The 27,888-nt window shown below is 39.8% G+C and overlaps 1 protein-coding gene across 4 annotated transcripts in view; it reads left to right on the forward strand.

Annotated features, from left to right (window-relative positions):
• Positions 1 to 27,888, forward strand: part of LOC124721499 — a 176,436-nt gene that overhangs the window by 59,929 nt on the left and 88,619 nt on the right. For all 4 annotated transcript variants that reach the window (XR_007006341.1, XM_047246511.1, XM_047246510.1 and 1 more), the window contains one exon: positions 15,715 to 15,949. Coding sequence is in view for 3 of the 4 variants with exons in the window: in XM_047246511.1 (XP_047102467.1) it covers positions 15,715 to 15,949 (235 nt within the window). In the remaining variant the exon portion in view is untranslated. The remainder of the gene's footprint in view (positions 1 to 15,714; positions 15,950 to 27,888) is intronic.

The raw sequence follows: 27,888 nt of genomic DNA on the forward strand, positions 1-27,888 counted from the left end.
TGCAGGGGTTAGTGAAGTTAACCGGCGAAAAAGTTTTGACAAAGGTAGGAATAATTCCAGAATTAGTCATGACAAGATTGTTTGTTAGAACAAGGAAGGAGAGGAAACGGGACATCACACAAATTAGGGAAGAATATTTATATTTATATAATTATATATAAAATCTCGTACTACTACTTTTCGATCTCATGCTCGCGAAACTGCAGCATATGAATGAAATGTGAAACTATTTTCTAACATAAAGCTTTTTGCTTGTAGTTAGGCCTAATAGGCATTTTATGTTGGTCTTCGTGAAATATAATCTGCCATGTTATAAAAATGACCATTTGTGCCAAAACAGTCTCATTTATTTGGTATGTGTTAAAATTTCTGCAGTGTTAGAAAGACCTATATTGTTTTATCTAGCAGACATTGACAAAATAGACTTAATCAAACCGAGAAACCACGCCAGTCTTGGGTACTATTTGTATTAACAGCTTTTCTGAAGAGTTCTTGTTCTCAGATTACAAATAATCACATCCAGTATTAATTGCGAGGGTTTTTTTTTTTTTTAAAAAAAAAGAGAGGGGTGTAATGTCAAACCGGGCGGACTGGAAGCAGGAGAGGCACCACATGAAATTTTAATTTCCACTGTCCTGAATATAGTTTGATGGCATCCAGTACAAAATATACACTTTTCAATCCCATGGAGCGAAATAGTGTGACATGCGATAGAAGAATGCTGTATGAAGAGGCACTGCACTCTGGCACACTTGAGACGAAATAACATGTCTTACATTTCCTTGAACATATATGTTTTATGTATCAGGCTCTTCAGAACGATGTGCCCAACAAAATGAACATATTTTTGAAAATTCGATTTTTTAAATTTTTGACGTCGTATCTCAAACGCTCGAGGGAGGGGGGGCTGGGAGGGCTCGGGGGCGCCACTATCTTAGTATTGCCCCGGTTCGGAAATATTGTAGATCCGAGGCTGATGCGCAGAGCAGACTTAGTTATAATGAGGGAGTGTGTAGTGTCCACGTGACCCGTGCTTACATTTAGTAATTTTGCTGTTTCCTCTTCGTTTACTGCTCTCAAATGGTTCAAATGGCTCTGAGCACTATGGGACTTAACATCTGAGGTCATCAGTCCCTAGACTTAGAACTACTTAAACCTAACTAACTTAAAGACATCACACACACATCCATGCCCGAGGCAGGATTCGAACCTGTGACCGTAGCAGTCGTACAGTTCCGGACTGAAGTGTCTAGAACTGCTTGGCCACAGCGGCCGACCATCAGCAACATTTCCATCGCTATCGCGCAGGGACGGTATTGAATGTTTTTGCCACTGGTGTACTTTACTTACCACCAGAATCTCTCTGGGTTTTCTACCATGTTTTGAGACAATATTTCATTCTGGAAACTGTTAAAAGCATCTCGCATTGATGTCTGCACTAAATTTCGAGCTTCGGTGAAAGTTATCCAGTTTTGGGGATTTTGCATTATTCTGAATTTGGCATGACATCCTCTGATGTATTTTTTCTTTTATGACATAATGTAAGATCTTTTAATGTTCAAACACGTACGAACACAGGGCTTCCTGCGTCATAGCAGCTGCCAAAGCGCGGTGGCACCTGTTATCTGGCGCTCTCTGATGACTACTGAAACGAACCTATTTCTAACAGGTCGCGGGAAAATATTGCTAATGGTGGTTTGAAAAGCGTTTACTTTCAAAGTAAATTTCCTTTCACGCAAGTTGAACTATATGCGAGAATGTATCTTAAAACACACAGCCTTTGACGAGCCATTTAGAAGTATTATTGAGCCCAGAAGATCATGTCGTTATTACGAGCAAATTGATGTAGTGCTACGGGAAGCTCTCTCTCTGCGGTAGCTAATTCATTTGTGGAAAACTTTAAGGACAAGTCACTGGACTTGGCTAAAAATTTTATGGCACATTTGTCTGATATATCTTAAAGTGTAACACACGCAAAATATATCAACATTATATGTGAAAGCTAAGCTTCTCTTGCAGCTTATTAACCTTTGAGCCAATATTATATGTGAAAGCTTTGCTTTACTTGTAGCAACACTATGTATATTAATTTACAACATTAACTTTTCCTGTTTGTGTATCCGTGCTGCTTAACAGTGATGTTTCTATTAGCTGACTGCATCACGTGTCCTGTGGTCTGAATATCTGCTGCCATCGGCTGGCGGGATCACGTGACATGAGCTACGACTAGCTTACAAAAGTGCATTGCAATCTCGATTACAATGATTTGGAAAGTAACATGTGGTGTTTGGTGGAATTCGAATTTATACTTTCGTAATTACGAAAATATGCAGCGTACATGTTGCTGCACATCAAAAAATTTTTCCGAAAGGAGTTTTCTTTCCCTGAGTTTTGTTTTCTAAAGTGCTGGGAAATTCTACGCCAGTGTATAAAAAACCTAACCATTCAAAGGATTGATAACTTTTACAGTTCCGAGGGAAAATATTCTGTTACTTAATAACACGGAAAAAGTTATTTTCATACGGGGAGAAAATGTATTTTTAACCGGGAAATCGAGGAAAAATCATGGGATTTTTTTTCCCTTGTCTGCGTATGCAACCCTGTCTTAAGTGATTATGAAAAGTTGCAGGTCATTTTTGTTTTTCAAGAAATGGTCAGCTTATAAATGCACAAAACTATACTCTTATAGTACTGATATCAGTATGTTATAGATCTATGAAGATGTTTTGTGCTCACATAAAATTATGTTTTTGGAGACTGAAAGTCTCTTCAACAGGAATCAGCATGGGATCTTCGGACAGTGATCATGCAAAACTTGACTTGCGCTCTTTGTCCATGAGATCTAAATGCAGTGGATGGTAGTTTCTCTAGGTTGATATAATGTTTTTGACTTCCACAAGACATTAGTGTATAGTTCTACACTTTTGCCTATTGAAAAGAATATGAACGTATAAAATACCAGACAAAATTTGTGACTGGAGTGAAGCTTTCCTTGCACATGCACTTGTTACATGGAGAAAATATAAACAATTTTAACATATCATGCATAAATAGCTGGAAAGATGAACTATTGTTGGATTACATGATTGAGGCATCTTGTATCAAAACTAGCCAAATCATTGAAGGCATATTTTTCGGTGTGGATGAGAAACCTCTAGAGACAAAACGATAATGGTCAGAAACATTTTACTTTCATAGTTACATCCTTAATGATTTAATATTTAAGCTCTATTGTTTCGTGAAAATGATTCATAGTAATTTTTTTGATGTAAGTTTTGGTCATTTTTGTTGCAATTTTATATAATTTTATTCTTTCTTTATAAAACTATATCCTTTTTAAATTCCAGAACCGTGTGAAAAAAGCTGTTAAGTGAAAATAAAATGCCATTGTAATTAATTTTCTTTATAGCAGTAAAAAAGCATTTCAATATAAATTGGATACTAACATATCAAAAGAACAACAAAAAACTGAGGAGAATACGAAATAGGATTTTTCTAACCAAAAGTTTGTAGTTCACTTAGATCTTGAACACACTAAACAGAAAATGATGTGCAAATATTCAAGTATGTCAACAGAATCATTATTATGATACACACTGTTAACACATACTGAGTAATATTGTTGTTTTAAGTCTTCAGTGTGTCCTCATTTAGATTACAAAATCAGGACTTTTATGTGAACCATTGATACAGGCTTTGGTGATTGTGTTTTAACCCTTATTACAAGTGCAAGTTGTTTCACTAGTTAATATAATTGCAATGACTGAATGTCTTTCCGTGTTGGGCCAAAGTGTTTTTCTGGGAGATTTTTTTGTGTCTTTTGTTTTAGAGGCAAGAAGTGTAATGCCTTTGGTCACTGTGCAAGGTACCATTTCAACCAGCATTTTTCTTTTTTACACCAACTTTGGGACTTCCCAATATCGTGTTTGCAAAATTCTTTACTTTTTACATAGACAGAATTTTGTGCGTTCTCTGGTTTCTTCATAATAATTCTTTGGGTGTTAGCTAATGGAAAATGCCTTTGAGAAGGAGATTTCAACACATTGGCAGCCTCCAATTTCCAATCATTGAGTTCACAAGCCACACCCAAAGGAAAAACAGTTCCATGACTAAATAACATCTGTTCATATTCATTTGGAAATAGGATTGCTTTCACATCAGTTTTGGTAATAAGCCCATGAATATGGAAATTAGTGAAAAAGATTGGTGTTGCCAATATTCAGATGAAATATTATGATGTCAAAGAAATAAAATAAAATAAATTATTTTTCCTACTGGTATGGTCACATTGTTATTAAAAAAAATGCTGTGACATGAACATTGTTGCTCTTTCCTTGACATGACTGGTTATGAATTCACTGCTTGCAAGAGTTGGCACAACCAAGAATACAGTGCTCTGAAACATGAGGACATGACCGTGTTTGAAACATTTTCTTGTTTCACCTGATAGTGATATACTTCTACTTTAAATTGATAACTTGTATTCATTTTTGTAAATTTTGTGACTTGTCCGGTTATGATATAGACACCTCAGTTGGTTATCAGTTATTGGGGATAGTCACAGTTATGAAACATACTGAAGTACGACTTTGAAGTAATAAAAGGGGCAGTGACCACGTAAATAGGTACCTGACTTAGATTAATTGAAAACACCTTAATGAGATGTAACTCTCCAACAAAGGAGGTAGCTTATGGACTCTTTGTTCTACCAATTCTTGGGCATGGCTTGTTTGTCTGGAAGTAGACAGGGAAGATCCTAAGAAGGGCAGTGCATTTTGCCACATCCTCATTTAACAAGCATGAGAGCACCTCGAAAATGCTTGTCCATCTCCAGGGACAGATAATGCAAGAGAGTCATTGTGCATCATGCTGTGATATAGTGTTAAAATTCTGAGAATGTGTGTTCCTAGAAGCAACCTTTGAGCAACATATTACCCCCCCCCCCCCCCCCCCCCACACACACACACACGAAGAAGAAATGAAAGTGGTATATGAGATGTACAACTATTGTGTGTCCTGAAATGTTACTAACACTATTGATTATATTGTAGTCATCCTAACTCAAGTTTGTGATGTCAACTGGCTCCAAATTAGTGGACTGTTTTGGACATCGAAGTTTGAGTTTTGTGCTGCATGTTGTCAGAATGTTTGAAAGTAAAATATTTGTGAAGTTCAAATTGCTGCTGAAATTCTCTCAGTTCTCACGATACTTGATAAATATTACTACTTTGCCAATGGGTGTCTTTTAATGGGACCAAAAACACATTTTGGAGCTGCCAAGCAGTTTGGTGGGGTAATACTAAGGTGATAGAGCCACACATTACTTTTATTATTCATTGCTTGCCGTTAAGAGTTACAGTTTCACATGGATTAGGAGGAGGATTTTGTGTTGGATATCTGTCATGGAAAGACACAGTGGCCATTGCACAAAAATACTAAATACACTAACCTATGTTAGTTAAAACTCATAGTTGTCCACTTTAAGACAGAAGTGTCATTCTCATTGCTGTCTTTATCTTCCTCACTCCATAGGTACTCTGCAAGCCATTGCACAATGTTAGACAGTTTTTTGAGTGATTTTTCTGCCCTATTCAATTTTGTATGTGGACCTAAGGAAAAATTACTTGTTTTGTACCTTGGTACGCATTTATATAGTTTTCTCTGACTGGGAGATATTTGATATGTATAGTATGGCCACCTTTTGCTACTCTGTTGTAGCATAATATTGCATATAGTTAGAGATTGTCTGTGCATCTTGCTCCACCAACTTTCTATTTGTGATTTTGAAGGAAGTTGGGGAGCTAATTGAACACGCAAGGACTGGCGAATCAGATTAACACCACCGTACCAGAACCAGGCATACAAAATGCAAAGCACCCCTTGGGATATAAGGGATTGTACATGGACCTGAATGTGATTTTGATACAATGGAGCAAACATTAGACTACATTATCAGTGAATTCCCAATAAGATGATGTCAACTGAATTGAAACAACTTTATAAAAGCCTCTCTAAAGGACACTGTCTCATTAATGTCCCTGTAGATAGAACTTGTAATGTGACAACGTGCTATTTAGTGAAGACAAGGTATAGTCAAGGCGCAACGGTAGAGAAAGTGGATGCTTATGCCATCTGTGGGCCAGAATTGAAGGCAAAGTGGAAGTGCTTCCACCTGGTGGCAGCTAAATTAAAGAACGCTATGCAGGAGACAGTGTCTGGCTTGTGCTGCACTCTGACAGCGAAATAACAAAAGAATTAAACTAAATATACTGTTACGTGTAGTAAAAATATAAATGTAATATTACTTTAATATATGAAAATGACTGTAATTGAATATTGTAATACTATGGTATGTTTAATTTTAAATAGAGAACTTGACGTAATGTAAAATAATGTTTAGGTATGGGGGGAATCCCCGAGAATGAGGACAGTGTACAGGTTGACGTGTAATATTGGAAGTAGAAGTAAGTTGGCATAGCTCTGAGGCAGAACAAGTGTTAAGTGGTGTAAAAGTGACTGCCAGTGTGTGCTACGGTAACGTTGCTAACAGACCATTTAGAAGTGGAAAGTTCCTAGCAGATTAAAACTGTGTGCCCGACCGAGACTCGAACTCGGGACCTTTGCCTTTCGCGGGCAAGTGCTCTACCATCTGAGCTACCGAAGCACGACTCACGTCCGGTACTCACAGCTTTACTTCTGCCAGTACCTTGTCTCCTACCATCCAAATTTTACAGAAGCTCTCCTGCAAACGTTGCAGAACTAGCACTCCTGAAAGAAAGGATTTGCGGAGACATGGCTTAGCCACAGCCTGGGGGATGTTTCCTTAATGAGATTTTCACTCTGCAGCGGAGTGTGCGCTGGCAAAGGTCCCGAGTTCGAGTCTCGGTCGGGCACACAGTTTTAATCTGCTAGGAAGTTTCGTGTGTGTGTGTGTGTGTGTGTGTGTGTGTGTGTGTGTGTGTGTGTGTGACATTCGCAGGAGAGCTTATGTAAAGTTTGGAATGTAGGAGACGAGGTACTGGCAGAAGTAAAGCTGTGAGTACCAGATGTGAGTCGTGCTTCGGTAGCTCAGATGGTAGAGCACTTGCCCACGAAAGGCAAAGGTCCCGAGTTCGAGTCTCGGTCGGGCACACAGTTTTAATCTGCTAGGAAGTTTCGTACCAGCGCACACTCCGCTGCAGAGTGAAAATCTCATTCTGGCATTTAGAAGTGAGCTGAAAACAGATATGGATTTCGTTATCGTATGGCTACAAGCTAAATGGACACTAAGGCTTGTAAGACGCGGTATTTCGACGGAGATGGGCTGTGAGCGGCAAAATAGTACGCTTTCCTGCTCTGGGCTACATGGCACTGCGTGGTGCAATGCGGTGTTAATTGCGACGAGTTACTTGTTCCAACGCCGAGGTTTGAAGGTACCAGTAGCCGCATCCAACGGCGTATGGTGATCTCAATAACTGGTGAGGTCCATCGGTGAGCTCACTTCGGTAGCAACAAACTAGAAGTTATCTTACAGGAGTATCATTATGAATAGTGGTGGTTATACCGACGCCATTACCGGTACATTTATATTCTCTGAATCATTTTGTGTAATAGTCACACCAAGTTCTCTACAGTGTGTAAAGTTTGTAGGCAATAATAATTTTGTGGTTTAAATTGCATTCCCCAAGCGTAATCAGTTATTTAAAGGAAATAGCTCATTATTACCCCATATCCAGTGATTTGCATGTGCTGCAACATCAGTGAAAAGTTATGGTACCTGAGTATCGGCGTAGCTATATTACAAGAGAAAATAGTCGGAATTAATGCCGAAATCGCCAGCAGATGCCGCTTCGTGCATTGGATGGAAGATGCCAGGTACTGTGCCACCTTAATTACTATCCAGCTCGATGTGGTGGCTTTTCAGTACATTGCCATAGTCAAAAATTACTCGGTTCCGTCCGAGCAACGTGATTCTCAATTAGTGTTTTCAGTAACTATATTGACGAGCAGATCTATATTGTTCTTTAATTAAGCGTTCGAGGAAATTGCTGCCACCACAGTACACATTGTGCCTTCAGCACAATGCAAGCTCAATAACATTAAATTCAGTAATTACAATTTGTATAGTTTACATTAACCTAAAACAAGTTCAAGTGTTTATCATGTGTGTTTATGTATTGTGAAATGATTTCAGGCCGTGGTAGTGTTTTAAATGAATGATGTCCTCCTGCTAGGCAATATCAAACGTACAGAATTAAGTGCTCCCTGTTCAGTCACTTCAAAGAGATTATCAGTGCTACTAATAATCAAATATAGTCATAAAAATAAGTTGGTTACATGCCATTATCATTATTTATTCCAAAACTTCCGTGTAGTAGTTGGATCACCATAGGGTGTCTATTCAAACCGATTACACATGAGAGCTGCTTTCCGGAAGTCCGATGCAGCATGGTCAAATAATAATACAGCAAATTCTGGTAGTGGCATGACTGAATTGTGATGTTAATAATATGAGCTGCTATAATTTTATACTTGTTTGTTAATTTTTTCATGTTCGTTTTTATATCTAACTTTCCTGTTGTACATGTGTCACATTTTTCTGTAGTTTTCCCACATACAAAACTAACTAAACATTATTTTTATTTTTATTATTATTACTCAGATTATACATTTTTGCCCTTAAGACAGTGTTCAACTTGAATGTTACATGATTATTCATTTTTTCTTGTTTCTTTCTTCTTTTCCTCTTCCCAAAACTCTTCATTCTTTGACTGTGTTCGTGTTTCCTTTCCTCTGTCCAGGTTTTCCTTGTTTTCTTCCTTTCTTTTATTTCAAATTTCATGTTCATAGTTGTGTTCCTGAATTTGTCTTTCATTTATCATCAAGACACTCTAAAATTTCTAAATAAAATCCAAAACTTCACCGTAGCTGCTAGCTACTGCAGACAAAATAAATCACATGGAGGCTCATGTATACTTGACATTGTAACATAACGTTTAAAATAAGGAATGATTTTGATCATTTGAATGAGGAATGTAGCTTTGAAAGTTGCTGTGTAGAACTTGTACATGTAGGTATTATTGTAATTTCAATTTACAGAATCCCGGGAAATCAAATAACGAACCACTTCCTATAAAAATGAGAAAATATGCTCGAAAGCCTAATTAAAGAAAAAAGTAGTAATAGCAGCTGACTTCAACATCAATGTCATAAGTGAATGCCATGAAGCTGACAAATTCACTGATCTAATAAAAAAAAATCCGGCTTCAAACTAAGCTTGTTAGAATACACCAGAGAAAATGCCCAGTCAGCAACCAGCATTGATGACATTCTGACAAATTATGTATTTGAAGACGTTCATAAATTTTGCTTAGATGTAGGAATCACTCGGGTGATGCTGAGGGGATTAGATTAGGAAATGAGACACATAAAGTAGTAAAGGCGTTTTGCTATTTGGGGAGCAAAATAACTGATGATGGTCGAAGTAGAGAGGATAGAAGATGTAGACTGGCAATGGCAAGGAAAGCGTTTCTGAAGAAGAGAAATTTGTTAATGTCGAGTATAGATTTAAGTGTCAGGAAGTCGTTTCTGAAAGTATGTGTATGGAGTGTAGCCATTTATGGAAGTGAAACATGGACAATACGTAGTTTGGACAAGAAGAGAATAGAAGCTTTCGAAATGTGGTGCTACAGAAGAATGCTGAAGATTAGATGGGTATATCACATAACTAATGAGGAGGTATTGAATAGAATTGAGGAGAAGAGGAGTTTGTGCACAACTTGACTAGAAGAAGGGATCGGTTGGGAGCTGCATCAAACCAGTCTCAGAACTGAAGACCACAACAACAACATAGGAATGTGTGATTATAAAACACTGTTTATTGAACTGGCAAAAACAAACACAGAAACCTCACTTAAAAGTAAGCCTAAGTACTTTAAAAGAAATTTCAACTCAGGAAATTTAACTGTATTCCAGTGTTTTTGTGTACGTAGAATATTAGCGTTTCCTAATCATGTCTGCAAGTCTCTGTGTGTGGATCAAATAAACCCATTAATGTCTGTTCTGGCATCCAGCAGTTAGTGGTCATTGTCTGTTCACCAAGTTGGTGTGGCTGCTACAGATATGTCTTCATCTAAGCAATCAAGTCTAACATTTCTAATCTCCAACAGAGATTACTACAACCACCTTCAATTTTTAAAAAAATCATGACGGAGCAACAGGTAAGGTATCCAGTACCCCAGGCCCCATTAAATGTACTGGTCTTTCCTGGTCATTGGATTCTGGGGGATCCGGAACACCGTGAAAAAGAGGAGAGTCAGAGCTTCTCGAAACCTCTTCGCAAAATGTTAATAATAATAATAATAATAATAATAATAATAATAAGTAATAATCATATGATGATGATGTAAAAATTCTTTTGGTTCATGCCTTAATCCGTATCATGTCATGCTCATGACCACATCATCAAATATACAAGGGAAGAAGTAGTATTTTTTCACAAGAATGTCTCATTTATTTTAAACATTTTCATTTAAGTTCCTCGAATGTCTACACTGGCATCTAAAATTGAAGCAACAAATGGAAATTGTGAAAGGTTGTGTTTATTTTGCAACAAAACAATATAAACAGGTGATAGTAAAGTAGAAACAATGTAAAGAACACAGAATGTAAACATCAGCATGCATAACGATAGACAAAAATGTTCTTCATTTTTTTACAATTTAAAGGATTTGCACACGCATTCCGACAACTGGTTAATGTGCTCAGTATCAAGTGTGACCACCTCTAGGAGCAGTGCAGGCTCGACAGTGATGCAGTATGCTCTCAATGATGTCATCAGTCTCATGTTGCGGCAATAACATCCGTTCTTCCTGCAGAGGTGCTCGCAAGTCTTGAACAGCGCTTGTGGATGCTGACATAATGTAGCCTGTCTCCCTAGTTTGTCCCAGACAATCTGGAGAGTGAGCAGATCCATGCCATGCATGCAATATCTTCCGTTTCCAAGAAAACGTCAACCATCCGTGCTCTACGAGGTCGAGCATTATCGTCCGTCACTACAAAATCTGGACCCAAAACACTTCGCATCAACCGCACATCGGGTCCCAAGATCTTGTCGCAGTACCGGACAGCAGTTACACGTTGCTAATTCACTCGTACAGTTTCCTGAAGAGGTGTTTGAGTGGTAAACATAATCCGTACTCACACCTTTAGGGACTCTCCTTGAAATCTGTCTCTTTCCACTATATTTGGGTCCAAATATCGTGTTCCACTTTTGCTCCAGATCGAATCGGGACTCGTCTGTGGAAATAACATTGACCCACTGTCCGACAGTCCGGGTGGCATGTTAGTGACGCCACTCTAGACATTCTCTTCTGTGAAGATGCAGCAGGTCTGTGACAATAAAGGCCATTCTTCTGCAGCCTTCTGTACATTGTTTGCCTCAATACAACACTTCCAGTGTATACTGTGAGGTCAGATGCCAGTTGCCAGTTGCTGTGCAGTACTGAGGTGGTACCGTCATGCCCTTAAAGCCAAATAACAGTCTTCTCTTTTATGGTGTCACACCTGGTCAGCCCTGTCATTGTTTTCAGGATACCGTTTCAATCTCCATCTCCACATCTGAGAAACGACAGAACGATTCACATTAAGCCGTCGGGCCATGTCAGTTTGCGCCTGTCCTGCTTCCGTTCTTCCTGTGGCCTTCCGCAGGAACTCTGGTAGGCATCTTGTCTGTGCCATACTGCACCATCTCTGATTGTGTACAGAGGGATTGTGGATGTGGGACTAACTGGCAAATGCTACCCCGTTTGATAGGTGCCCTGACATCATCGTTGGCATGGTTGTCTGTTTACCGGAATGCTATCTTCTGTGCAGAACACAAACATATGGACATCTGTTGGCAGTTCGTATTATTATATCATGAATTAGACACAGGATGGGGAAATAGCAGTTTGTTGCTTTAATTTTGGACACCAGTGTCTATTAAACTTTTGTATTGTTGCTACTGATATAATATGACTGTAGGTGCATGTCTGCATTTGATTCTACATGTACATATACAAGGATACTCTGCAAATCACATTTAAGTGCCTGGCACAGGGTTCATTGAACCACCTTCACAATTCTGTATTATTCCAATCTCGTATAGAGCGCGGAAAGAACGAACACCTATTTATTTCCATACGAGCTCTGATTTCCTTTATGTTATCATGATGATCGTTCCTCCCTATGTAGGTCAGTGTCAACAAAATATTTTCGCATTTGAAGGAGAAAGTTGATGACTGGAATTTCGGGAGAAGATTCCAACACAATGAAAAACGCCTTCCTTTTAATGATGTCCAGTCCAAATCCTGTATCATTTCTGTGAGACTCTCTCCCATATTTCGCGATAATACAAAACGTGCTGCCTTTCTTTGAACTTTTTCAATGTACTCCGTCAATCCTATCTGGTAAGGATCTCACACTGTGCAGCAGTAGTCTAAAAGAGTACAGATAAGCATAGTGTAGGCAGTCTCCATAGTAGATCTGTTACATTTTCTTAGTGTCCTGCCAATAAAACGCAGTCTTTGGTTAGCCTTCCCCACATTTTCTGTGTGTTCCTTCCAATTTAAGTTGTTCATAATTGTAATGCCTAGGTATTTAGTTGAACTCGTGGCCTTTAGATTTGACTGATTTATCATGTAACCAAAGTTTAACTGATTCCTTTTAGCACTCATATGGATAACCTCACACTTTTCGTTATTTGGGGTCAATTGCCAATTTTCACACCATACAGATATCTTTTCTAAATAATTTTGCAATTTGTTTTGATCTTCTGATGACTTTATTAGTCGATAAGCGACAGCATCTTCTGCAGACAACCTAAGACGGCTGGTCAGATTGTCTCCCAAATCGTTTATACAGATAAGGAACAGCGAAGAGTCTATAACACTACCTTGGGGAACACGAGATATCACTTCTGGTTTACTCGATGACTTTCCGTCAGTTACTATGAACTGTGACCCCTCTGACAGGAAATCACGAATCAAGTCACATAACTGAGATGATATTCCATAAGCCCGCAATTTCACTACAAACTGCTTGTGTGGTACAGTGTCAAAAGCCTTCTGGAAATCCAGGAATATGGAATCAATCTGAAATCCCTTGTCAATAGCACTCAACATTTCATGCGAGTAAAGAGCTAGTTATGTTTCACAAGAACGATGTTTTCTAAATCCATGTTGACTGTGTCAATAGAGGTAATTCATAATGTTTGAACACAATTTATGTTCCAAAATCCTGCTGCATATCAACATTAATGATATGGGCCTATAATTTAGTGGATTACTTCTACTACCTTTCTTGAATATTGGTGTGACCTGTGCAGCTTTTCAGTCTTTGGGTACAGACCATTTGCTGAGTTAACAGTTGTATACGATTGTTAAGCATGGAGCTATTGCCTCAGCGTACTCTGAAAGGAACCTAATTAGTATACAGTCTGGACCAGAAGTCTTGCTTGTATTAAGTGATTTAAGTTGCTTCACTAATCTGAGGATATTTACTTCTACGTTACTCATGTTGGCAGCTATTCTTGATTTGAATTCTGGAATATTTACTTCGTCATCTTTTGTGAAGACCTTTCAGAAGGCTGTGTTTAGTGACTCTGTCTTCAGTAGTATCTCCATTGCTATCGGTAGTATCTCCATTGCTATCATCCAGAGAAGGCATTGATTGTGTCTTGCCGCTAGAATACTTCACATACAACCAGAATCTCTTTGGATTTTCTGCCACGTTTTGCGCCAAAGTTTCACTGTGGAAACTATTATAAGCGTCTTGTATCAAAGTCCGCACTAAATTTCAAGCTTATGTAAAAGATTGCCAGTCTAGGGGATTTTGCGTCTGTTTAAATTTGGTACCCACTGTCATGTCCATTTGTTAAGCACTAAAAATGCTGAAGTAATACTCAAGAACTGATCACGCTAGTGTCTTTGCATACAGTTTCCTTTAAGTTTGTCCTGCTGTTTCCCAAAATCCTCCCAACAAATCCAACTCTTCCATTTCCATTCCCTACTTCTGATTTTAATATCTCATATAACTGCTTACTGTTAGCCTTAAACGTTTGAATTTTCCAACACATCCCAAAAGTTCACCACTGCTCTTGTAATTGGATACTATCAGGGTTGTTCTCCTTGTTGTGGACATTGTTTTGCATTAATCGTGTATTTGAACTGGACTGATTTTAAGTAAGTCAAGTGGTGCATTTTCATACCATCATCTGGAAAGAATACTTTTCATTAGACTATAGTAGCATCAGATAAAAATTAGTGTCAGCTGCTGATCTTGTCTGTTAAATCTTGTATGTTATCTAAAAACAAAGATGATGTGACTTACCAAACGAAAGCGCTGGCAGGTCGATAGACACACAAGCAAACACAAACATAACACAAAATTCAAGCTTTCGCAACCAACGGTTGCTTCGTCAGGAAAGAGGGAAGGAGAGGGAAAGACGAAAGGATGTGGGTTTTAAGGGAGAGGGTAAGGAGTCATTCCAATCCCGGGAGTGGAAAGACTTACCTTAGGGGGAAAAAAGGACGGGTATACACTCGCGCGCGCGCGCACACACACACACATATACAGACACAAGTAAGTCACATCATCTTTGTTTTTAGATATATTTTTCCCACGTGGAATGTTTCCCTCTATTATATTCAAATCTTGTATGTTTATTGATAATATTAGTGGCCCTATCATTCTTCTTCGGGGTGCACCTGATGTCACCTTCTGTTCTGTTGAATATTTACCATCCAGTATAATGTACTGTTATGTAAAAGTTCTTTGAGGCAGTCACATATTTATGAAGCAACTCTTCATGGTCATATCTTGGTTGGCTGTCAGCAGCATGATACAGTGTCAAACCCACCTTGTAAGTCTAGGAAGATGGAATCTGCTTCATCACCTGCATCTGCCATTTGCAGTATATCATTTGTGAATATAGTGAGCTGTGTTTCATACATATTGAACCCATATTGACTCTTTGAGTGAAGATGGTTTTCCTTCGGGAACACCAAACTTTAGAATATGTTGGAGGATACTGATACAGGTGGATGTTAGTGGTGTTGAGTTCTTCATCTTGGTCTTTTTATGTAAAGGAATTAACCCTGTGTTCTTGTTACACAAGACTCTCTGCCTCAAAAAGACATTCTTTAAATATGAGAACAGGCAGCTTACTATAGTTTCAACACTAGAGTGATCTGCGAGAGTGAGGATTGGAGGATAGATCAATTCATCTACTTTGTATAGGACCAGAACTTCCTAGTAGATTCTGGTTACATTTTGCAAGCACCAGGCTGTGAAAATTGTAGCTTTCCTACATAGCCCTTCTTATGGATTCAAAAGTTGCCACTACACTTTCTCTAGGAGTTTCCGTATATTCTCTTCAGTAGTAAGAGTGTAGCAATCTCTGCTTTCAGAATATTACCCAGATGGTACATATAACCAAGATCAGTCTTGATTATCAGTTATTTACTTATTTTGTGCATATTTATTTCAAGTGCTATTTATAATTTGTTTTGGCTGATTCATAGTTTGTTAAATAAATTCTTTAATCGTCAGTGATGTGAATGTCGTATGACAACCGAAATATGCTAGTATGAAAGATAACTTAGTGCAGTTGCTTTATGCCAGTAATAAAAGCTGCCTAATATTGTGTCCAAAAAAAAGTAAGAATCATTGTCATAAGTTCAATTTATTTTCCAGGAAGAAACCATTGATACCTTGGAACTGGCACTGAAGATTCAGACAGGTATTGTGGAAGTGGCACTCGGTCTAGCAAATGACCCCAATGCAAGTAAAGCAGTACGCCGTAAGCGTAGACAAGACTACCAACTTGCATATGAACGTCTTCAGGAACTGAAGGCACAACTGGCTAACTGCCGTCAGGCACACAAGACACTGAAGCAAAGAAAAAAGCCACGACCACCACTTGACTGTGGTATGTTTCTTAACATTCTCTATCTGTTTCCAACTTTTTGTTCCACTAACATTTTTTTATAAATTTTATATGCCTTGCTGCTCTTGTGTCAGCTTACAGTAAGACCATTTTCTCATAAATAATTTTCAAATTTTCACCCAAAAACATTTTTATTAATCTCACACAAATTGGGAATTTTTATCATTAAACTGCTTAAAATTTTGGACTAATGAGAGTTAGAGAACACAAGTGTTCTATTTCATCATGTGTGACCTTAATTCTAAACCTTTTCTTGCTGCAGCATAAATATCTGCAAAAATTCACTGAAGAGCCAAAGAAACTGGTATAGGTATGCTTATTCAAATACAGAGATATGTAAACAGGCAGAATATGGCGCTGCGGTCGGTAACGCCTATATGAGACAACAACTGTCCGGCGCAGGTGTTAGATTGGTTAGTGCTGCTTGAATGGCTGGTTACCACGATTTAAGTGAGTTTGAATGTGGTGTTACAGTCATAGCATCTCTGAGGTAGCAATGAAGTGGGAATTTTCCCGTACGACTATTTCGTGAGTGTACTGGGAATATCCGGAATCCAGCAAAACATCAAATCTCCGACATTGCTGTGGCTGGGAAAAGACCCTGCAAGAACGAGACCCACGAAAACTGAAAAGAATCCTTCAGTGTGACAGAAGTGCAACCCTTCTGCAAATTGCTGCAGACTTCAATGTTGGGCCGTCAAGCGTCAGCGTACCAACCATTGAACAAAACATCGTCAATATAGGCTTTCGGAGTCAAAGGCCCACTCGTGTATCCTTGATGACTGCACAAGTCTTTACACCTCACTCACCTGGGCCCCCAACATCAACATTGGACTGTTGATGACTCGAAATGTGTTGCCTGGTCGGATGAGTCACATTTCAAATTGTATCGAATGGATGGATGTGTACAGGTATGGAGACAACCTCATGAATCCGTGGATGCTGTCAGGGGACCATTCAAGCTGGTGGATCCTCTGTAACAGTGTGGGGCATATGCAGTTGGAGTGGTATGTGCAGTTGGAGTGGTATGGGACCCTTGATACATCTAGATATGACTCTGACAGATGACACATAAGCAAGCATCCTGTCTGATCACCTGCATCCATCCATGTCCATTGTGCATTCCAATGGAGTTGGGCAGTTCCAGCAGGACAATGCGACACCCCACAGGTCCGGAATTGCTACAGAATGACTCCAGGAACAATCGTATGAGTTTGAACACTTCCGCTATCCACCAGACTCCCCAGACGTGAACATTGTTGAGCATATCTGGGATGCCTTGCAACGTGCTGTTCAAAAGAGATCTCCACCCCATCATACTCTTACAGTTTTATGGACAGCCCTGCAGGAATCATCGTGTCAATTCCCTCCAGCATTACTTCAGATATTAGTCAAGTCCATGCCACATCATGTTGCAGCACTTCTGCTTGCTCGCAGGGGCCCTACACAGTATTAGGCAGGTGTACAGTTTCTTTGGCTGATCAGTGTACATACAACTGGATGCAGTGTCAAATACTAATGTCACAAGATATGTAAGCAGAACACATTCTAGATTCTCTAAATGTTTAATGTGTGTATTGGTGTGTGTATCATCATAGCTTTTTTGGTCATATCTGAACAGTTCAACCTTTAGTTGTGCGCTTTCGCTTGTAACAGCTGTCCACCATTTATGTACCAGTTTTTTCCTTTATTAACTTCACATATGATATATGTACACACCATCGGCAGGTACATAAATAATTTGAGTTGTTCTCTGTGACTGGTAGAATGGCCACCAGAGTGCATTAGTGTTGTTTGTGTTTAGTGTTGGTACCAGGCCTCATGGGTAATGTGAGGAACATGAACTATATTAAATGTTAAGTGATCACTGTGAAGGACGTGGAGATGCCACACACTCGTGTGAGACAGCATTATTAGCACCTGAAATAGTTTGAAAGGGGAACTCGACATGGGCTCCATTTGGCCAGCTGGTTGAGTTGTGCAATATCCACATTTGTGGAGCACTTAGATGTAACACTGCCCATTGTTGTACTCCCTGGGAACATGAGAGTAGGCGTTCTCATCATCAAAGATCTGATTGACCACATTTGACCACCACAAGGGAAGGTTGCTGTATTGTGCACCAAGCATACTATAACCCCTTCACACCTGCACCTGCCATCTGGAACATTGTGTCAGCCCCCACCATGGATCAGACTAGCAGCAGCTGGACTAGGGAATTACCATCCCTAGTGTGGGCTGCTGTTAATACCAAAACACAAATGGCTGAGTTGGAAGTGGTGCCATGACCAGGAAGCATAGACTGCTGATTAATGGCATTGCATTGTGTTCAGTGATGAATCACAGTTCTGAACTACAATGGGTGACCACGGCTGATGACTATGTTATCACTGAGCGAGGTGGGCTCAGTCGTTAGACCACTGGACTCACATTTTGCACGATGACATTCCAACTCTGCATTCAGCCATTCTAATTTAGGTTTCCTGTGATTTCCCTGAACCATTCTCTCATGGAGCATGAGAAAACATGTTGATGAGGTGCTGATGATATTGCAGCATGGAATTCCACGTTCCACTACAGTGCAGCGTGTGAAATAAAGAATCAGGCATGTCACAATTTTGCCTAATGGAGAGGATTGTGATGCACTCTTCTTGATTTTGTCACCTGCAATGATGATTCATCCACTTTCACTACATGCACTCTTATGTGCTGCATGCAAAGCCTTCATACAGTTCATTCTGGGCTTAGTTCCTATTTCCTCTAAAACACATTTTCTACTTGTTCAGTGTCATTAAAACATGAAGCTGCATCATAAACAGCAACAGCAAATGCATTTCTTCCCACAAAAGTGGTTCTTGGCAATCTTCCCCATAAACATTGGTTAAAACTCTCATTTGGGTTTTGGGTACTGTCATGAAGACATTTATTGAATAAGTTTTCATTTTAAATGTTCCTGAATATTGGTTTGATGGCTTCCATTACAGCAATTGGTAGAGAATTTCTGCAATGATATCCTTCATCACCAGCAATTGACCTTTGGTAGCCACACCATGATTCACTTCCCTTTGGACACAAGTTGTGGATAGTGTTATTGTCTGTAGACATTTTGTGGAAATATAAGGCCCAAACTGCCTGTTTCATGTTTCTCAAGTCCCTTTTATTCCTTCTTATTGCCAAGCCACAATGTGTGTCTAGCTTGTCAATTTCTGCATCAGTCTTTCCCTCTCTCCATTTTATTCATTTCCGATTAGATATTTTTTTTTCCAGACAAATCTTGTCTCATCATTCTAAGCCTAATGCCAAATCTTTTCTAAACATGCCCCACACATTCGATCTTCTGAACAATAGTGTCAGTTTCATATGGAGCACATCTTTTAACCTCAAGGAAAGCTTTACTTTCACTGCCACCAAGGTACTTCACCTATTGCAGGCCATGGGAGACAACTGATATGATAAACATGCTGACAACTCCTTTTGCTTCCATACCTCCACTTGATTCTTTATAGTTCATATTACATTTATGATCTGGAATCCCTGTCACACAACTAAGACAAAATTTACTCAAAACTTCAAGTTGCCACTATGTCCTTGTCACCATCAATTTTGGCAATAGATTCTTCAGTAGCACTTTTCATTGACGATTCTAAAACTTCTTCTCCACTAAAACATTTTTGCAGCCTTCTGTCCCTTACCATGTCATACGGTACCCTCTTATTTACATAATAACCTTTGTTTATGATTGTAGATGTCTAACAAGGCGCACCAAGGTTGCATTTGCTGCAGAGTACAGATAAGTTTGTAACAAGGCCTTTCCTGCCATTCTAATATTCCACCATAGAAAGACACTGCACACCAAAGCAAAGCTTGCACATAACGTTGTCCAATATTAACTGTGACAGTGTATTGATATCAACAATAACATTGCATGAACCCTCATATTCACAGTGTCTGTTTTCAGTAGCACCAAAAATAAGTTTATTGCTTGAAGCACGTAGCAGTGATTCGTTTACTTGCACTGAGGTTGCAGTCTCTTGCCACTGGTGCAACATTTGTTGAAGCATGCTTTACTGCATATCTGCTGCTCTGGTGATGTTGTTTACAGTTGACGCAACTGATTCTAGGCATCTTGTGTGATAATATGCCACAAATGAGCACGAAACAATGTAGCCGTATGAAAATCGATTTGAAATTCACAAAGTCACATTGCAAGACTTTCAGAACAAAGCATAAACAAAAATGAGTAAACAAAACGATGCACATCGATAGCAGTGGATATCGGTAGTCCTTTGTTTTAGGTATGACAGTCCCTGAGGAAAATATATATGTTTGAATTCCGCAGAGTGAAATACAATGACCTTGACAGAACATATTGTGCAAAGGGGTGTGGCACTGCACGTCATTACTTTTAAGACCAAATAACATGTCTTATATTTCCTCAACCATATATTTTTGAAAATTGATTTAAAATTTTGACGTCTTACCTCCTTAATGCAGCTCTTTTATGTGTATCCGTTTTAGTAAAGAAACTGTGTAATTTACATGCCAGATACGGGGAAAGCACTAAGGTTGCAATTCACAATGAGTAGCACATTCTGAGAGATATATCAGAGCGTGCAGCAACATCGACAGACACCACATCTGGTGTGCTTTGTGATGAGAAACATGACCCACGCGAAGACAATCTAAGTCACTCCAGGCAAATGCTTGGATGGGTCCTTTGAAAGGGCATTGCCTTCCCCATCCTTCTAAACTTTCTGAACTTGTGCTCCGTCTCTAATGACCTCCACATGCATCCAAACCACCAGGGATGTAACATCGTACTGATAAGTGGGCTCATACTGCTGAGTTCTTTGTAAATTCGAGTCAGATTTGTAATCACTGAAATAACATTACATACCCTCTCAAGCCATGAAGTTTCATTTCATTTCGTCCTCCCCTTCTGGGTGCTTCACTGTTTTATCAGTTTTGTAGTCCAGTATCTATTGATTTTAGCAATGAGGGGGTTCCAGTTTCAGTTTTGGCTTGTATATGATAGTTAAATTCTTATTGAATAAGGTCACACAGGGTTTATCATACTAAATTCACATTTAGGAAAAGTGGGGTTCAAATCCTCACCTGATCATATCAATTTAGGTTTTTTGTCATTTCCCTTAATTGCTTAAGGTCAGTGATAGAATAGTTCCTTTGAAAAGACATAACTGATTTTCTTCCTCATCCTTGTTCAACCTGCACTTGGGCTCCTCCTCTGATGACCTTATCATTGACAGGATGTTAAACCCTGAACTTTCTTCCTTCTTAAATTGTGTATGGTGCCAGGAATGTCATTCATCTTATGAGGTTGATTTAGGAACCAGTTAATGTGGAAGCTCTACCATGCATTTCTCAGCATAGCACTGATTCACAGAAATTACACCAGAGAAGTTACCAGTCAGAAGTCATGTTGTGCAACAATTTAAATTCGAGAGGTGTAAGTATTATGGTGAGCTTTATTAGATCATGTAGTACGTTACTGGTCAGTTTTGGCCTGGTCAGTTTGTGTCACCATATTTAAAAACTATTTAGTGCTACATGGGAAAAGATATATCAAAAAGCTGCATATATTGTATTGTGTAACCCACCATATAACTGAAATGCTGTTCACAATTGGTTTCCAAGTCTTTGCTTAAGATATTTAACAGTACAATCTGACCTTTCACTTCAAGAGACATAAACCAAGGGAAGTCTGTGGAAACAAAAGGACACATTGTGCTGTTGAATACTTTAAGCAAGGACTTTGCAAATGATCTGTCAGCAGTGTTTTAGTTATATGACATGCTAGACAACGCTTTCCCATATACAGTATGTGATATTAACATTGAAATATATGTTGTGAAACATGTTCCCATATTGCACTGAATAATTTTTAAATGTAATGACACATATTTCACCAATACAAATGCATTTAAAAGTAAGCATAGGCTGAAACTGTCCAGTAAGGTACTACATGATGTAATAAAGTACATCTGTATAAAAAAATCAATAGCCTGTAGCGGACAAAAAAGGGGGATAGCATACATAGCATTTGTTATTTTTGTTTCCGCAACAAATATGAACATGAAATTTTGCAAACCATTTCAAAGTATAATACTCAGTCTCAAATTTTCTGTTGCATATTACAGAAAAATTAGATGTTTTTAACTTACAAGAGAGAACTGGTTGCTACCAAACTTTCCTGTACTCAATTACGAAAGTAATGCTTATGTTGTCTCTGAGCGACATTCTCCTCCAGAACTAACTACTATAAAGGGGGGGGGGGGGGGGGGGGGAACACACACACACACACTAGATAAGAATATGAGGTTAGTTTGGTGTAGGCAGAGGGAGTGGAATATGGTGCACAATGACCTAAAGGAGTGAATCTGATGGCAACAGAAATAATCTGATAACTGATTGTCAGAAATATTACCTCAGGTTTCAGCTATATTATCATACAAAATGGTTGTTCTCATAGAATAATCGGTGCATTGGTACTCAATATGTTGTATTTGAAACATTAAGGAGTAAAGTTGGTTCACTTGTAGAGTCTTTATCCTTTGTATCATGGTAATTTACTTGCGTCACAGTTGGAGGACAGCTGCCAAAGGTAATGGACACCCATGCAGTGCCTGTTTACGAAGTAAGGTGACAAACCAACTTTAGGACCACTGCCGTCAGTATCTGCACCCATCAGAATCTTGGGCAATGTAAGAAATTGTATCCCTCATTTCAAACCCAGTTCTGTAAACTAATAGTTCAGTTTGTACATCTCACACATGTGGTACAAGTAGTAACATATTAACTTTTCAGAGCCACGGGTTTGTGCAATAGTATGTTTATACAGGGTGAGCCGAAAGTTATATCCTATAGGACAAAATCTACATTGGTGATTCAATTGTCTTGGCCCATATGACAAAGTCATATGAAAGGAACAATCATTCAAAATAAAAAAGTCAAGTAAACATGGGTGCTAAAATGCATACCTTTGAAGCTGTGACTTTTTGTTCAATAGAAAAGATGGGTTTCACAGTAATGAAGATGAACAAGTGCTCACAGCTCTTAATGTATGCACTTTAGAGCCGATGTTTACTAGACGTTTTTGTTTCAAATGATCATTCGTGTCCTATCCCTGACTATGATTTTGTTCCATGGGACAAGACTATTGAATCACAAGTGTGCACCTTGTCCTATGGGACACGGCTTTCAAATCCCCCTGTATACCAGACTGTGTGAGTTTAGATAGATAGATAGTCACATTCCATAGGTAATCTGAATAATTTTTCTATCAAAATGTACATCTACATCGATACTCCGCAAGCCACCATACGATGCGTGACGGAGGATACCCTGTACCACTACTTGGCATTTCCTATCCTGTTCCACTCACAAATAGTGCGAGGGAAAAACAAGTGTCTTTATGCCTCCAGTGAGCCTTAATTTCTTGAATCTTATCTTCACAGTCCTTATGCGCAATGTATGTTGGCAGCAGTAGAATCTTTCCGCAGTCAGCTTTAACTGTCAGTTCTCTAAATTTTCCCAATAGCGTTTCTTGAAATGGACATCACCTTCCCTCCAGGGATTCCCATTAGTTCCCAAAGCATCTCTGTAACACTAGTGTATTGTTCAAACCTACCGGTAACAAATCTAACAGCGCACAGTTGAAGTGCTTCGATGTCTTCCTTCAATCTGACCTGGTATGGATCCCAAACACTCAAGCAGTGCTCAAGAATAGGTCACACCAGCATGCTATATGTGGTCTCCTTTACAGGTGAACCACTCTTTCCTAAAATTCTCCCCGTAAACTGAAGACTACCATTTGACTTCCCTACAACAGTTTTCACATGCTCATTCCACCTCATGTTGCTTTGCAACATTATGCCCAGATATTTAAACGACTTGACTGTGTCAGGCAGGACACTATTAATATTGTATCCAAACATTACAGGTTTGATCTTCCTACTCATCCTGCATTAACTTTCATTTTTCCACATTAATGGCTAGCTGCCATTCATCACACCAACTGAAAATTTTGTCTAAGTCATCTTGTATCTTCCTACAGTCACTCAACTTCGACACCTTATCATGCACCATGGCATCATCAGAAAAAAAAGAAAAAAAGAAAAAAAAAGCAGATTGCTGCCCATCCTGTCTGTCAAATTATTCATGTATATAAAGAACAACAGCGGTCATGCCATACTTCCCTGGGGCACTCCAGATGATACCCTTGTCTTTGATGAACACTCCCCCTCGAGGACAACATTCTGTGTTCTGTTATTTAAGAAGTCTGAACCACTCACATATCTGTGAACTTATTCCATATGCCCGTACCCTTGTCAGCAGCCTGCAATGAGGCACAGTGTCAAATGCTTTCCGGAAATGTAGAAATATGGAATCTGCCTGTTGCCCTTCATACATCGTTCACAGTATATCATGTGAGAAAAGGGCAAGCTGAGTTTCGCACAAGCAATGCATCCTAAAATCATGCTGATTCATGGACATAAGCTTCTCTGTCTCAAGAAAGTTTATTTTACTCAAACTGAGAATATGTTCAAGGATTCTGCAGTAAACAGAAGTTAGAGATTTTGGTCTGTATTTTACAGGTCCTTTCTTTTACCCTTTTTGTATACTGGACTCATCTGCACTTTTTTATGGTCACTTGGGATTTTGTGCTGGGCAAGAGATTCATGATAAATGCAAGCCAAGCTAGGTAAGGGGTCAATGCCATAGAGAATCCATTGTAAAATCGAACTGTGACTCCATCTGGACCTGGTGATTCATTGGCTTTCAAATCTTTCAGTTGTTTCTGTACACCTGGTATGCTTATTACTATGTCATCCATATAGGAGTCTGTCAAATGGTCAAATGATGGTATGTCTGTATGATTCTCCTGTGTGAACAATTTCTTGACTGTGAAATTTAAAACTTCAACTTTCATTTTGCTATCTTCAACAGCCACACCAGACTGGTCAACAAGGAACTAAATGGATGCCCTTGACCCACATAGCGATTTTACATAGGACCAGAATTTTCTTGGGTTCTCTGTCAGATCTTTTGCTAAGGTGTGACAATGGTAGTTATATGCTCCGCACATAGATCTTTTCACAGATGCACAAATCTCTACTAACCTTCACCTGTCATCATTTGTGCATTCCCTTTTGAACCAGAAGTGCAACAGCCCCTGCTTCCTCAGAATCCACTGAATTGATAAACTTCACCAAAGCACCAACATACCACTTAGCCAAACACACACACTCTATCTCTCTCTCTCTCTCTCTCTCTCTCTCTCTCTCTCTCTCTTTCTCTCCTGCAGACAATATACAAATACACTGAAAAAAAAGTCTAAAGAACTAGAGTGACTGAATAGAAAAAATAAGAAATGAAAACATACCAAACACAGCAACATTGGTTTCATTTGACATAATTTCCATGTACACACACATCCCAACAGAAGAAATCATCATCATAATAGAAAGAAACCTCCAACTACAAAGACCATACCCACAACAAACATACAAGAAATATCGACTATACTCAAGCTCATAACAGAGCAAAACTACACTCCTGGAAATGGAAAAAAGAACACATTGACACCGGTGTGTCAGACCCACCATACTTGCTCCGGACACTGCGAGAGGGCTGTACAAGCAATGATCACACGCACGGCACAGCGGACACACCAGGAACCGCGGTGTTGGCCGTCGAATGGCGCTAGCTGCGCAGCATTTGTGCACCGCCGCCGTCAGTGTCAGCCAGTTTGCCGTGGCATACGGAGCTCCATCGCAGTCTTTAACACTGGTAGCATGCCGCGACAGCATGGACGTGAACCGTATGTGCAGTTGACGGACTTTGAGCGAGGGCGTATAGTGGGCATGCGGGAGGCTGGGTGTACGTACCGCCGAATTGCTCAACACGTGGGGCGTGAGGTCTCCACAGTACATCGATGTTGTCGCCAGTGGTCGGCGGAAGGTGCACGTGCCCGTCGACCTGGGACCGGACCGCAGCGATGCACGGATGCACGCCAAGACCGTAGGATCCTACGCAGTGCCGTAGGGGACCGCACCGCCACTTCCCAGCAAATTAGGGACACTGTTGCTCCTGGGGTATCGGTGAGGACCATTCGCAACCGTCTCCATGAAGCTGGGCTACGGTCCCGCACACCGTTAGGCCGTCTTCCGCTCACGCCCCAACATCGTGCAGCCCGCCTCCAGTGGTGTCGAGACAGGCGTGAATGGAGGGACGAATGGAGACGTGTCGTCTTCAGCGATGAGAGTCGCTTCTGCCTTGGTGCCAATGATGGTCGTATGCGTGTTTGGCGCCGTGCAGGTGAGCGCCACAATCAGGACTGCATACGACCGAGGCACACAGGGCCAACACCCGGCATCATGGTGTGGGGAGCGATCTCCTACACTGGCCGTACACCACTGGTGATCGTCGAGGGGACACTGAATAGTGCACGGTACATCCAAACCGTCATCAAACCCATCGTTCTACCATTCCTAGACCGGCAAGGGAACTTGCTGTTCCAACAGGACAATGCACGTCCGCATGTATCCCGTGCCACCCAACGTGCTCTAGAAGGTGTAAGTCAACTACCCTGGCCAGCAAGATCTCCGGATCTGTCCCCCATTGAGCATGTTTGGGACTGGATGAAGCGTCGTCTCACGCGGTCTGCACGTCCAGCACGAACGCGGTCCAACTGAGGCACCAGGTGGAAATGGCATGGCAAGCCGTTCCACAGGACTACATCCAGCATCTCTACGATCGTCTCCATGGGAGAATAGCAGCCTGCATTGCTGCGAAAGGTGGATATACACTGTACTAGTGCCGACATTGTGTGTGCTCTGTTGCCTGTGTCTATTTGCCTGTGGTTCTGTCAGTGTGATCATGTGATGTATCTGACCCCAGGAATGTGTCAATAAAGTTTCCCCTTCCTGGGACAATGAATTCACGGTGTTCTTATTTCAATTTCCAGGAGTGTACTTCACATTCAACAACAGATTTTACTCTCAACAAGATGGACTACCAATAGGATCCCCAATCAGTGGCCTCCTAGCTGACATTTTCCTCAATCAGATAGAAAAACAAATCTTTGACAAAATAGTAATACCAAAACAGTACAAAATAATATATTGGTAAAGATATGTAGATGACATAATTTGCTTAATAGATGAACCACAGCCTCACATAAAAGAACTTCATGACAACATAAACTCCATCCACCCACAAATACAATTCACCATTAAAACACAAACAGATGAAAAACTTAATTTCTTGCATCTCACCATACACAAGAGAAACAACAAACATGAACTCACAATGTACAGAAAACCCACAATCACCAGCACTATTATTCATAACCAATCCAATCACCCCATAACTCACAAAGAAGCCAGATTCAGATACTTACTTCACAGACTGAACAAAATACCCATGAACAAACATGATTACACACAAGAACTGAACACAATAAAACAAATTGCACAGGAGAATGGATATGATGCAAAGAGAGTAAACAGAAGAAACCACAAAATACAAAAACAAACAACACATAACCATGAAACACACACAAACAAACACAACACACAACAAATCAGCAGACAGCAAGCAACAAATGGCACATAATGACTTACAACAACAAAGTCACACACAGGGCGGGTAATATACTGAAGAAAAAAAGGACTCGAACATCGCATACAGAACCAACAACACAATACAAAGCAGACTTGGAAGAAATACCACCAACACCGACAAATACAGCCCGTCCAGTATACACCAACTTACTTGCAACTGCTGTCGATCTGTATATATGGGCCAAACATGTAGGAATTTCAGAACCAGGTATACAGAACACCTCACAGCACTGAAAAGCAATAGCTCACACTCAACATTTGCAGACCACCTGATAG

This window comes from Schistocerca piceifrons, chromosome X, assembly GCF_021461385.2.
Source record: "Schistocerca piceifrons isolate TAMUIC-IGC-003096 chromosome X, iqSchPice1.1, whole genome shotgun sequence".
Classification (NCBI taxonomy): Eukaryota; Metazoa; Arthropoda; class Insecta; order Orthoptera; family Acrididae; genus Schistocerca; species Schistocerca piceifrons.